This window comes from Arctopsyche grandis, chromosome 1 (assembly GCF_051622035.1).
Source record: "Arctopsyche grandis isolate Sample6627 chromosome 1, ASM5162203v2, whole genome shotgun sequence".
Taxonomy (NCBI): Eukaryota; Metazoa; Arthropoda; class Insecta; order Trichoptera; family Hydropsychidae; genus Arctopsyche; species Arctopsyche grandis.
This window is the reverse complement of record NC_135355.1, coordinates 4,777,478-4,791,713: the sequence shown is the minus strand read 5'-3', so window position 1 is coordinate 4,791,713 and position 14,236 is coordinate 4,777,478. Positions and strand designations below refer to the sequence as shown.

The 14,236-nt window shown below is 30.0% G+C and overlaps 2 protein-coding genes across 3 annotated transcripts; one reads left to right on the top strand and one right to left on the bottom strand.

Annotated features, from left to right (window-relative positions):
* The first annotated feature begins 352 nt into the window (after positions 1-352).
* On the top strand, positions 353-2,929 carry LOC143916302 (endocuticle structural glycoprotein SgAbd-2-like). 2 transcript variants are annotated; one of them, XM_077437365.1, is made up of 4 exons: positions 353-812; positions 2,079-2,209; positions 2,295-2,370; positions 2,444-2,929. In XM_077437365.1, exons 1-4 carry the CDS (start codon positions 804-806, stop codon positions 2,630-2,632), a joined length of 405 nt encoding a protein of 134 aa, XP_077293491.1. In that variant the 5' UTR covers positions 353-803; the 3' UTR covers positions 2,633-2,929. The 2 variants fall into 2 exon arrangements, with proteins under 2 accessions (XP_077293491.1, XP_077293577.1); XM_077437451.1 differs by having other exon boundaries at positions 631-809.
* Positions 2,918-3,959, bottom strand: LOC143916154 (uncharacterized). Its single transcript, XM_077437130.1, has 3 exons — positions 3,907-3,959; positions 3,391-3,766; positions 2,918-3,319 (listed from the first exon to the last, which is right to left on the bottom strand). Exons 1-3 carry the CDS (start codon positions 3,928-3,930, stop codon positions 2,973-2,975), a joined length of 747 nt encoding a protein of 248 aa, XP_077293256.1. The 5' UTR covers positions 3,931-3,959; the 3' UTR covers positions 2,918-2,972.
* Positions 3,960-14,236: the final 10,277 nt, after the last annotated feature.

Here is a 14,236-nt window from a genome sequence, read left to right as displayed (position 1 = left end):
TAGATCTATGTATAAGAAAAGTCATATCTCGTCTCTCAACCAAAAAAAAGTCGTCATTTGTCGAACAGTGTAATCATTCAGGTCATTCAAAAATATATAAAATTTCGATTAAAGTCTCAAAAATGTTTACAATAAACTAAGGTGTTTTATTTTACTGATGATACTCCTAAAGAAAATGGTGACAACACTGAAATAAATCAGTCGTTGTAAAACAGCAACTCTGATACTTTCATATCGACAGGAAAAACTATGGTGTACGTTTGAACATATCGTGCGAATCTATTTCGACCGTGGTAATTTTTATTAGAAGTCATTAAGAATGTTCAAGGTGATACCGATTCGAAATTGGTACAGTCTGCACAATGGATGCATTGAAGATGGGCACACCCATCTTGCATTGGTTTGGTAAAAAATTGAAAATGTGACCTTAAGAGAGAGAGATAGGCCGAGGTTCATTTTCCATAATGGCGAATCATTTCGTTGGGTTTTTGATTGATGTCGCAATCCGCAGAGTTCAGGATATTATCGAGGTGTGGTTCTTACCTGTGGGTACCGGAGGTGTGCAACACACCATCTTCAGCGAACCGAGTCCATTCACTATAAATAACAATGTAATTCATATCCGAGGATACTTCTGCACCATTCATCGTTGTTCTCATATTTTTAGGACGACGATATAAGATAAAGTCGTCGACGATCTCGGTCTATTGCACGTCTGTCTTCAGCCGCTGAAGCATCTCTCGTGGATATATCGAGTTTTATTCGAAACAAATTTGTTCAAAGTTTACTCCAAGTGTTTAAACATGAAGGTGGTGAGTTTATTTTTTTTCATTTTCAATGCTTTTCATTGTACAATTATCATTTGAAGTGATTTCGTAGATTTCAATGCTTATTTATTAATTTTCGGCATATAATAAATTTATTTATACAATTATATTGAGAAAGGAATTAAAAACAACTTATTTTTGGGACAAAATTTATCAACCATTTTTTATATGATATATTTTATACATCTATTATAATATCACCTTTTTAGTAATAAAATGATAGTTATGTAAATACATGAAAAGGGTTCTGTCTATAAAATTAATGGCCCTTATAGCGCAATTTCAAAAAACATGTAATTTCGTGGATTTTCGATTATTGCCGATGATATATAAAATTGTATGAATATATTTTTATCAACACCGCGGACGCCAACGTTTTTTTTTATTAAAACACATTTAAACTGAATAAATGGTGCAGTTTAAATGTAATATAATTATTTAATAATGTGAATTTTAATAATTATAAAATATGATTTTACGTTTTTTATACGAACAATTGAAACGATGTCAAGCTAATTTTACCAATGATTTTATTTTTAATTTATAAAAAATTTTGTTAAATACTTAAGCATTAAAACATTTTAAATACTTTTGATCGATGCATTAATACAGTTGATCAATGATTTTTAAAAATAAACGTCACAAATGATTTTTAAAAAAACTTACAATTTTTGCGCGTTTGCTAATAAAAAACTTTTTAATGTTGATAAAGTTTTAATAAATAAATGTGATTTTGTTCTAAATATAGTAAAAAATAATTTTAATGCCTTAGTTTTGATATAAAGAGCATACATATGTATGTAATATTTAACAAATCAAGTTCCAAAAACAAGCCTTGATGAAATCGCATGACCAGAAAATTTACAATTAGTCAATTTTGAAATAAAAAAATAATAATTTTGAAGTGAATCACTAATTAGTTTATTTATTTAAATATGCACCATCAAGAAAAATGTTTAATATTCAAACTATAATCACATGATATATGTTTAATTTAAAAAATTAAGAATGAACTTTTGAAATTTTTTGAACTAATGAATTTTTGGTATTTCAAAATGATCAAATCATAAATAAAAGTCGGATACAAAATTTTCGTAACTTTTTCTTTATAAAATACGTACAAATGAATAAAAAGAAAATATATACTTAATATACCATAACATTTACATGTGTATCTCTTCCTATTAAAATTGCTTGAAAGTAACTATATTAAAAAATTTTCCATATTTTTAATTTATACTTTATCTTTAGGTATCAATTGTGTTGCTTTTCGGAATATTGGCCGTAAACAGCCAAAGAATATCTCCATATAATTCTTTGAAAGATGTTCCCATAATAAAGTATAACAACGAACAGAACGTAGATGGCTCTTATCGTTACAAGTATAATACAATAATATTACTTTTCAAAAACAAAATCTAAATATTACATTGTTAATTTACACTAAAGAAATCTGTAAACTTTCAGCTACGAAACTGGAAACGGAATTAGAGCTCAAGAAGACGGATTTTTGAAGAATAAAGGATCACAACTTGAAGCACAAGTATTTCATTATATTATTATTTGAAATTTTTTATATAAATTCGCCTATTTAATCATATTTTTTTCATCACCAGGTAATGCAAGGCTCATATTCGTACACCGGTCCAGATGGAGTACTTTACACAATCACTTACATTGCTGACGAAAATGGATACAGAGCACAGGGAGCTCACATTCCAACACCTCCACCTATTCCAAAGGCAATTCAAGATTCCATTGCTTACAATGCAGCTCATCCCGAACCACAAGGACGAAATTACTAGCAATAAATATTGACGACAAGCGAAATCCTATAAATAATCTCATAAGCGCAGTGATACGTATACGAATGTATGTGATATTTTAAGCAGTATGTAAACTAAATGTACTATAGTGTTTGTGCTTTACATCATCATCCAGTATGTTTACGTGTAAATTCTATTATTTATTAAACGATACGTCCACGTGCTGACTTGGCGTCGAAAAAGGTTATGATATCAGTATTGAATTGTACTATGAAATCTATACAAAAAAAAAATAAGGCAATAAATGAAATAAATAATTTGTTTCAATTGAAATTTATTACTTTTTTTTAATTACTTACATCGGCTATTATTACATTTACTATCCGAAGAAAGCGTTTCCTAATGAGGCCAAGGTATTAATTCCATTTCTGATTAGATGATTGATATTTTGATTTCCCTGTTGTGGTTGACCGTAATACTGAGGACCCGAATGTGAAGGTCCTCCTACGAAATTATTTGTTCCATAATTATTTTGGGGAAATTGAATGTGACCTGTGATTTGGCCTGGATTTTCATTGAATTGGGCGACAATTTGGCCATTGAAATTTTGAGGACGTGTTTGATGAAATCCGTTATTACTATTAGCAGGTCTTTGATTTATTACTATGGCGTTTTCAAAAGGCTCACTTTGTACTTGGAAATCATTTGAAGGACGATTGTTCGATCCTGAAATTATCAAATCATGTAAAACAGTATTAGTTTAGTATTGGATACATTTAATAAAATAGCTTTTGTACCTGGAAATTGTTGTATCTGAATGTCTATAGGCTTATTGTTCTGTGTTGGATATCGTTGTTGAGTGTTGGCTGGGTAATCATCCAGTGAAATAACATCTATTACTTCAAAGTCTTGCCCATTCAATTGTATGGTGTTTTGGTTTTTGACAGGTCTTTCCTGTGCAAAATTGACGGCTAGATTTTCTGGATTTTTCACGGGGTTATTCTGGACATATGCAGGGATGTTGTCTGTAACTTTGGTCGATAGGATGCTATTCGGATTTTTCGGTACGTAATCGTCGAATAAATTCGTTGGAAGTTCTACATTGTCATTCAAACCAGCTCTGGCGTTGCGAAGATTATAAGTTATTGGCGTCGCTTCTGTGTAGAAGAAAATCTAGAATTAATGAGGAAAATGATCATCACCACTGATTGAATTGAAGTGTGAATGAAATTTTTGCATATTTCAAACATGTCTAGTAATTTAGTTTGTAAATGTACGGTAATTAGGCCTGTTCTAATTGATAATAGACTTACAACGATGAGCACCTTCCACGACATTGCGACAACCCAATGTTATATTGACTGGTAGTTTCCAAATTTTGTACCGGTTTGTCCTGTTCTGCTTTTTAAAATGGCATACTTGATTTCAAACGATGCCGTTTACTTTTTGACAAATATTTTTTTATTGTGAATTAATTATCCATGAAAGCGGCCTCTCTGGTAGTTGTCTTCACTTATTGAAAGATCGAGTGGAAATACTTCAATATACGTACATACATTATTATGTCAATATTAATCAAAATTCTTTGACAAATGTGAATCACCAACTATTTTCCAAAAGAGTTTATTATTTTTTATTATCCAAAAATAACTTCTTAAGAGAGATTGAAAAAAATATATGAAACCTACATAAATTTTAACAATTTGTATCAATATTATCAAAAAAATCATTTAAAAAAAATTATGAGAGCTTTGTGGTACATATGTACATATTAAATGTATAATATAACAAATATGGGGACAATTTAAATGCACATTTATCGAAAGCATTTCATGAACTTTGTGTGAATTAAAAAATATTTTATATCATTTAAAAATATAAATGTGCAATTTTAATAAAATATTTTATAATACATTAAAGAAAAAACGGCAATGGAAAAAAATTATTGTAAATTTTTAAAACAAAAGAGCATATAAAAATATGTTTCCATAATATAATATTTGTACACTTAAAAAATAAAACAAGAAATAAGACTAAAAGCCCTTTAATAAATAAATGAAAAATAAAAACAAGATTACAAACAAAAAGAACAAGACAAAGCCATTTTATTTCGTTAGGTCAGCATTTAAATATTAAAGAATAAGTTATTTTTACAACAGAGAAATATAAAGCAACCTAAAATGAATGAAATGCGCATTAACGCATCCTTCATGTGCATCATATATGTACATACATATTCACTTTCATGTTTTTCAACTGCGCAATTTTTTATTGTTAAATGAATTTTTTTTTAATTTCATACTACAAATAAAATATTGTTCAACGATACATTTTTTATTTAGCATCAATATATTTATTTAATGCACAATATGTTTTATTCTAATACGCAAATGATTCGTTCTAGGGAGCAAAACTATTTTTCTAAATGCGACAATATATATTTTAAAGTGGAAATATCACATTAATAATAAACACAGCGCGTATTTCATTTAAATAATTCAAATCTAAAATATTTCTTATGTCCTATAATTACAGTCCACGCTTGAAAATGTTCAATCTTTTGAGGTGCTTAAAATTTTTTTCTTTTGCATTCTATTTGTAGAGTTCTTCCGCCGAAAACTTTTCAATTGGTATATATAGATGTCTTAAAACATGGTATTTATTTATTTAAATATTAAATAACTATTTATTCGTTCACATACACACACATAAAAAAGTAAACAATAAATTATTATAATATAATACATTAATTTTAAATCTATCACAAGTATAATCATGACTAATGTGCAGTATGATGATGAGATGGAGAAAATGGATGACTATGATATGCGTCGTGATGTGCATCATGATCTCCGTTATGACTTCCGCTCGTAAGGGGTTGATTTTCAGGATTGACCGGATATTCGAAGTTTCCTACTGCTCCTGGTGTGTAGAACGGAAATCCGGGGTCTAAAAAGTATCCAATTTGATGAATGAATCTGCTGATAGTGCGAAGTGGATTTTGGGATAAATTTCCACCGAATTTTCTTCCTTCATTTTCATCTTCTGAATGTATCCTCGATACTGAATCTTCAACAGGTACTGCATCGATGTATTTTGGGAGAAAAATTTGTACAATTACAATCAGCAAAAGTAAAATGGCGTTAAACTTCATCTTGATCAGTCAATTTATGTCGAAAATCGTTAATCAAAAAATTCGATATGAAACTAATAGTTTATATTCAGAAGGCTCGAACTCACAGTTGTGTGTGACGTTTAATTTTCTAATAAAGGTTTACTGTAAATATGATCCGTTTATATATTATATATGTATGTCTAAAAGACATGCTTTCTCTTTTCGTAACTTTTTTCTTGCAATGCTGAAACCCATGTCAATACGATCGCGGATATCCTTAACTGTCAAATAATGCACAACACATATTTACCAAATAGGATGTTCGAAATTCAAGTGTTGTTTTTCACGGTTACAACAAATTTCTACAATACATATGTATATAAATTTACAATATTATGTATGTTTTATTTTTATATATGTACATACATATGTATGCACATACTTATATTTGTATATTAGCAACTCTACATAACTATCTGTTTTGCGCAACTTTCATCCATCTGACCCCACACATTTTCCTGATTTCGTCTACCCAACTTCCTTGCGATCTTCCCTTTATTCTTTAAAATTCTCTCGGGTACCATTTTAGAACGTATTTGGTGCACCTTTCGTCTATGTCAATATCATACTTCTATGATTGAAACCGACCGAGTTGGAGTCACACACATCCAAATCTGACCAGCAGCACTGCAGAAACATTTTTTTTAATTGAAGTCAAACCAGAGCTTGAATCTGGGACCTTTCAGTAGTTAGCATTAACGTAGCATTCGATCAAGATATTTTCAATAAAATCCTTAAGACATTTCTAGTAAAAAAAAAAATATTTCACTTAAAAATTAATTCAGACAACTTTGCGCAATACATATGCACTTCATTAAACATATATGTATAGTGTGGTTTTGAAATTACATATATCTATTGATATTTTAATATAATTTTCGAGTTAAAAATTGAATGCATGTAGATGCATGCATACTCTCGTGATATAAAACAAGAATAAACGGTTGACGGATGCTTACCAAATTTTATACATAACTTTGTATTAAGCTTAAACTGATAGATATGAATTTTCAGTTCAATTAACTAAAAGGTTTCTGAGAAAAATATACAAAACCTCGATTCTCTACAGTAAAAGTACTACTTCCGGTTCAGATAAAAATATTAGGTTATAAAATTTATAATTTATATTACATGTGAAAAAATTGAAGTTCGATTCAGTTAGCGGTTTGGGAGATAATTGAATTCAAAAACTTAAAAAAAGGGGTACACCTACATATAAGGGGAGGTACAATTTCCGGTCAACTTAAAAATTCACGTCTTGTCCATAAGAACTTCAGTTACCAATAACGTAATCAGTGATCGATTCCGAGTTCGAATCAGTCAAAATCTCAAGTTCGCATTTTCGCATGATCACATAACTTCATGTATTGTTACTACGTACATAGATAAAGTAAAAATATATAGGTAGTTTAATTAATATTATAATTAAAAAAAAAATTGAAAAAAGACTATGATTTATTCTACATAAATTTATATTATAGAAATAATTCTAACTTAAAAATGGTATGCAATTTTAAATTCTCGATTTTGAGATTCACTTAAATACATACAATATACCGCTAAATTCAGAATTTCAACGGAGTGAAATCAATTTTTTAATTAAATAAATTGTGATGCAATATTGAAAGAATATCTACTTTCTTTGTTAAAAATTTTCAAGTCCATATCTAAATGAAAAAACGTTAAATACTCACAAATGTACATATATACAAGATAACTAGTGATTAACATATAATAACTAGTGGTTACATACATACACTAGTGGCTAGCATTTTAACTGGGGCTTGCAATACCGAAAGTACCGATACCGGTATTTGACCAAAAATAAGCCTTCGGTAAGACCGGTATTAAAAAATCATTTTTTTCAAATTTATACATTTTATTTGTAGAAAACGATATCTCCATGGCTAAAAACTATGAAAACGACCTATGCGTAAATTTTTATAATGCGTATATATTTTTCATATGTATCATTGTCTGTTAAATTGTTTTTATTACTTTATTTTTACTGTTTTCCGATACATATGTTTTCCATGTTTCCATTATTGTCTGTTGACAAGTTCCATTTATCTGATTTGCGCTACGGTTTTGGTAAAATTAAAAATATTAAATCTTTTGGACCAGATTTCATTCCAGATTTCATTTTAAAGGGTAGTGAGCCTGGACTCTCGTCTCCATTGATTTTTATTTTTAATCTAATGCTGAAGACTTCAGTTTTTCCTATATCATGGAAGTGTTCGAAAGTAACTCCGATCCATAAAAAAGGTGATAAGTATTCCATTAGAAACTATCGCCCGGTTGCTATAATATCCTCTTCTGCAAAACTTTTTGAAATTATACTTCATAGGTATATTTTCAATCATTGCCAGAGTATGATTATTGATCAGCAACATGGATTTCGTCCACAACGTTCAACGACCACAAATTTGTTATCATTTTCTGGTTTTGTAACAGGTTCCTTGGATGCTAATATTCAAACAGATACTGTTTACACGGATTTCGAAAAGGCTTTCGACAAAGTAAATCACTCCATCCTTATCAATAAACTAATTGGTTATGGTTTCTCATATGGTCTCTCTCAGTTATTCACAAATTATCTTAAGGATCGACGTCAGTTTGTAAAATATGGAATTTATTCTTCTGTTGAATACCCAACCTGCTCTGGTGTTCCACAGGGTTCTAATCTCGGCCCCTTACTATTCATTTTATTTGTTAATGATATTAGGGAAATATTCCACAATTGCAACTTCTTATTATATGCAGATGATCTAAAACTTTTTAGGTGCGTTGAATCTTCTTCCGATGCTCTACTGCTACAGAGCGATTTAGATTCACTCGTTATTTGGTCACACTCAAATTATCTTCCGATAAGCGTTGACAAGTGTCACATTGTCTCTTTTTCCAGATCTCGATCATCAATTGAATTTGGTTACAATATTGATGGCTCTATTCTTGCCCGTCACACACATATCAAGGATTTGGGAATTACTTTTTCAAATATCTGGAATTTTAATTCTCATATCCAAGATGTGTGCAATAGGGCTACAAAAACTTTAGGCTTCGTCATCAGAAACTCACGCGCTTTTAATAGCACCAGAGTGACGCGTTTACTGTATACTACATTGGTGCGCAGTTTGCTTGAATCTGGTTCGGCCATATGGAGTCCTAATCATTTAAGGTACACGCTAATGTTAGAGAGGGTGCAAAGAAAATTTCTTCGCTATCTATACATGAGAGAGTTTGGGCGCTATCCCTACTTATTTCCCAGTAAGTTTGTCATGGGCTCCTTGGGCTTTGACTCCTTAGCTTCACGTAGAAACAATCATCTTGGTAAGCTTTTTCTAAAATTTCTAAGGGGTGAATGTCATCTTCCTGAAGTTCTGTGTAATCTTAAACTTAGAGTACCTGAGAAATTGAGAGAATCTCGCTCCAGAACTTTATTCCTGCCTATTCGGGCCAGAACTAATGTGCTTGATGACTCACCCCTTTCAAGAGCCATTCGACTATTTAACCTGCTTTCTGGGAGCCTTGATGTTTTTACTTCATCATACAGTTCTGTCAGGCAGCATATTTTAAATGACTTCTAGCTACATACATATTTACACATGTTGTTTTCATTTTGTAATTTTATTATTTAGCATAATGTGTATGTATGTTGGTTTTATCTTTATTTATATATGTATGCTATTTTTTATTTATATATATATGAGTAATTTATCCTTATTTATGTGTATTTATGTGTTTATGTGTATATGCATGTATAATGTTTGTATGTTTATGGATGTATGTAATGTATGTGTATGTGTATATGTATATGTATGTGTGTATGTTTGTATATGTGAGTGTATATATATATATATATATATATATATATATATATATATATATATATATATATATATATATATATATATATATATATATATATATATATATGTGTGTAGGTGTGTATGTATGTATATGAATATATGTGTATTTTTATATTTATGAATGTATGTATGTGTATTTGTGTATACGTGTAAGAATTTGTGTATATATGGATGGTGTACATATATGTTTATATAATTGTCTTTGGCCAGGAAGGTGCATTGGGTTTACCTGTTAGGCCTTCTTGGTGTAAATTAAATAAAAAAATAAAAATAAAATAAAATAAATATCGCTAAACGTAACATTTTCAGTATCGCAGCCTCCTTACAATGCGTCTCAAGTTTGCAACCCTTTTCAATTTTAATTTAAATAAGAAAATGTTTACAATAAAGTGCGGATTTTTTTATTATATACAAACATTGAAAATGTGATAAAATATATGTATTATTTGGTACATTTTTCAGTATCATATATACATATACAATATTGACACGACAGGGACTATTTTTCTAATTAGTGAATGGAAAATAAATTATAATTTGTCTTTCAACAACAACTAATACCCCAGCTGATGGTTGATTCAGTAGTTTCTACGAAAAATTATAATCCTTTATACCTGGGACGTACCTACTTAACAAGTTTTGTACCCGAATATGTTTGTTTTTGAATGTTTGGATTTGGGGTATTCTTCAATAAACATGTTGAAACATGCAAGCGGCGCTCGAGATATCGGAAGTAATATTTTTTTTATTAAAAATTAATTAATCAAAAAAAAATGAAAGTACCGGTAATACCGGTATCTTTTTAATTTCGATAATACCGGTATCCAAAATTCCGATATTTTTGCAATCCCTAATTTAAACTACATATATAGCTGATCACATGGACATCGACATATTTAGTGTGACTTTTGGTCAATTTAGTAGATCTATCCAAAATATTGTTTTTTTTAACCCTCCCTCACCGAATTGGGGTATGCAAGTGTCCCAATTTTTACGTTTTTCGTAATAACTATGTGGTTTTCAAAGCTATATACCCTATATTTCTTGTATTCCTAGAATGAACGACAAGAAATTTATTTTAATAGATTTTTTACGATTTAAAAAAGAGGTACATTGTAAAAAAATACATTTATACATTTCTACGTTCCAAAGTACGATTTAAAGGCGGTAGCGATAAGTTTTTGTAATGTTTTTGACTGTTTGCTTGCATGATCGATGAATCAATGCGAGAGAAAGAGACAGCTATATTTTCGTAAGCTATTGTTTTCGTCGCTTTTGGCGCGTGCCTATTGAGTCATGCAGTCGCCTGTTGGCCTTACCTATGTGCATTTGCGTGTTGATGCTTGTCGCTATTTTTCAATACAAAAATAGTCAAAAACATGCTATAAGACTAAAACATTTCATGTTGATGTATAAAATGATTGTTAAGATATATGTATATTGAACCCATTTCTATTGAGAAGAGCTGTATTTTAATTAAAAAATACTGGGGTCTTACTCGACCCCGGTTTGGGACACTCGTTTGATCTCGACGCTCCGTCCTTCAAAGGTTAATATTGTTTTTTACTATTTTTTCATTCCTATGTTTTTTGTCACATATTTCATATGATTAACGGCATACTATTGTTTTCATTTATTTTTTCTACATATGTAAACTGTTTTCTTTTATTATTATAATTTATATTACATGCTGTACTGAAATGGATTTTTACCTGTACAAAATAAAATAAAATAATGCTTTTGAACAAAGTGGTCACGGGTTCAATCCCACCGATGCTGCCGGCCAGACCTTGTATATGTGGCTCCAGGTCAATCGTTTTCAATCAGAGTGTGCCAATTTATCTGATTTTCATTGAAACGGTTCCAACCAATTGGCAACCTTTACCTATTTTCTCGCCAAATTTCCAATTTTTCAACATCTTGAATTTCACAATTTTTTTAAATGCTGCCAATTTCTCTATGGATCGATGTTGAATGTTCAATCGATTTTTATACAATGTTTGACCACTTCTGTGCAATGTTTGACCACATTTGTCGTGTTTAATGTAAGTACACATACATATGTATGGGTATATATAATTAATTATTCTTAATCTGTATACCACACTCGTCGATTTATTGAAATAAAATAAAGAATTATGTTTTTAAAAATTTCATAATGTTATACCATTATCATTATCTCGATTTATATTTAATATTGAAATAGTTCTAAACATTACATATTTTTCTTCGTCATTTTGCCTTATTACGTACAGCTCAATCTATACAATCAAATATGATTTTCTTCAATTTGCCATTTGTATAAATTTTACTTCTTAAGCACCTTCCCATAAGTGTCTACAGATGTCGTACGCAAAACAAAAAATACAAATTTTAAATAATAAATAAATATTTATTTACTCAACATGAAAATAAATAGGATAAAACACTTAGCAAAGGCATAAAAATAAATAATTTAAATTACAATACATTAATATCAAGTTTTTTAAGACTTTTGACTGAATATAAGTACATACATATGTAGGTATCATATTTATGGTTTGTTTCCAACAACATTGGGAGTATTCGTTGCGATTTGATACGTCTCTTGGTATCCAAAATTACTTCCGGCCACGAGGGGTTGGTTTCCAAAGTTGACCGGATATTGAAAGTATCCCACTGTTCCAGGTGTGTAGAATGGGAACGAAGGATCGAACATATAGGCTATTTGATGAGCGAAATTACTGAAGAATCGTGGTGGTACTTTTAAAAAATCGACCCATGCTGCAAATGTTCTCCCTTCACTTTCAGCTTCCGAAGACATCTCCGCAGATTTATCATCTAATGGCGCCGCATCGGCGTATTGTGTGAGAAAAACTTGTACAATTACAATTAGCAAAAGGTGAAGGCCGAAACCACGTCTCATCTTTATAGATATCTGTAAATTTATTTTGAAAAAAATAAATATATTATACAATAAATATGTTATTTATGTCTATACGTATACTATTTGATACTTACATTTAGTTGTCTTCGATGTTTTTATTTGGAATAAGTAAACATTCATTGATTTGGGTCACTTATATAGGCCCACTTTGCTTTCTCTTTTCACAATTGACTTGTAATGTTTAAATGCTGGTTTGTTAAACTGTTCGCGGATATCCTCAAAGGTTTAAAATTGTAATTTTGAAATTGAATTTCATATGTGCTCACAATTTGTACACTAAAAATAATATTTATCGTATAAAAATCCAGTTGAACGAGGAAACGTGTTGATAATGCATGTAAAGTTTATCTGTGAATATTTAAATGAGCGTTATGCTAAAACGGTTTTGTAATACTATTAATTTTCATAGCGAAAGTTTTCATATAATTTTAATAAGATTTCCTTGTTCCTATTTTTTTAACGACTTATAAATAAAGTCAAACTGACTTGTTGATGGGAATTCATCAACATATTAAGAACAAATTATAAACAAAATTTGATTACGATTTCAAGCACTACGTACTAGGGTTTCTGATTTCCCGGACTTTTTCAATTCCTGAGATACGGGACGGAACCCGGGCTCGTTCCCGGGATTCCCGGGATCCCGGGACACATGTAACAAACTTTTTTTTTCAATTTAACATATTTTTTATTAATAAAAAAATATTGATTTACAAAACAATACATAATATATATACATATCTATTAACTCGAAAAAATGTAATTATAAAAGTAGCTTCTTAAGAATACTAAAATATTTAAATGAGAATCTGAAAGTCTGATTCTAGATTTGGTACAAAAATTTCCAGCAATGGAAAAAATTCTTTCAGTTTCGGTCGAAGTTGAAGGGACGAAAACATTCATCGTCAAACACACAATTTCTTCCATTGTGGAATCGTCGATACAAAAAGGATAATACTCGCTTCATAATAGTTTCACCGTAGGATATACATTCGCTTTTATTACAACATTATAAGAATGTTTTGTTCGGTATAAAATCAGAATTATTTAAAATGTGTTGTAAAAGAATCAGTTTTAGGCTTCTCCTTTCTTAGAATATTTTACGATTCTTTGTGTATTTGATTTATTATTTCCCTTCGTGTACTCATGAAAATGTTGTATGTCTTTAAGATTTTTTTAAATCCAATTCCCGGGATTCGAGATAAAAATTCCCGGGACACGGGACAACAAAAATTTCATGAATTCCCGGGAATGTCTGTCCCGGGTCGACTCGGGTCAGAAACCCTACTACGTGAATTGTAGGTGATGCGTTTAATAATGATAATAATAATAACTTTTTTATTCAATAGAGAACAATAGGGGAATATGTAGTATGATCCCCTTCGTCAATATAAATATAATATTACAATATATAGATAATACAAATGAATGATAAAATAAATAAACATAATCTAATTATGATAAAATAATATATATACATATTATAATAATATTAAATAAATAGTAATAATAATAATGATTAATTATTATTAAATTGGAAGTCAATTTATGGCGGTTGGTGAAGTAGCTCCATCCATCAAACATACAAAGATGACCAAAAATAAGAAAACGCGTCAGCATGAAAACAATTTGACGATACAAATACACGACGACGTAGAGAGGCTGCTCTCGTG

Coding starts and splice junctions, on each gene's coding strand:
- LOC143916302 (XM_077437365.1), top strand. Junction 2,210..2,294: donor GATGGCTCTTATCGTTACAA/GTATAATACAAT, acceptor GTAAACTTTCAG/CTACGAAACTGGAAACGGAA. Junction 2,371..2,443: donor GATCACAACTTGAAGCACAA/GTATTTCATTAT, acceptor TTTCATCACCAG/GTAATGCAAGGCTCATATTC.
- LOC143916154 (XM_077437130.1), bottom strand. CDS start 3,930: ATGTCGTGGAAGGTGCTCATCGTT. Junction 3,767..3,906: donor CGTGGAAGGTGCTCATCGTT/GTAAGTCTATTA, acceptor CATTAATTCTAG/ATTTTCTTCTACACAGAAGC. Junction 3,320..3,390: donor TCAGATACAACAATTTCCAG/GTACAAAAGCTA, acceptor TGATAATTTCAG/GATCGAACAATCGTCCTTCA.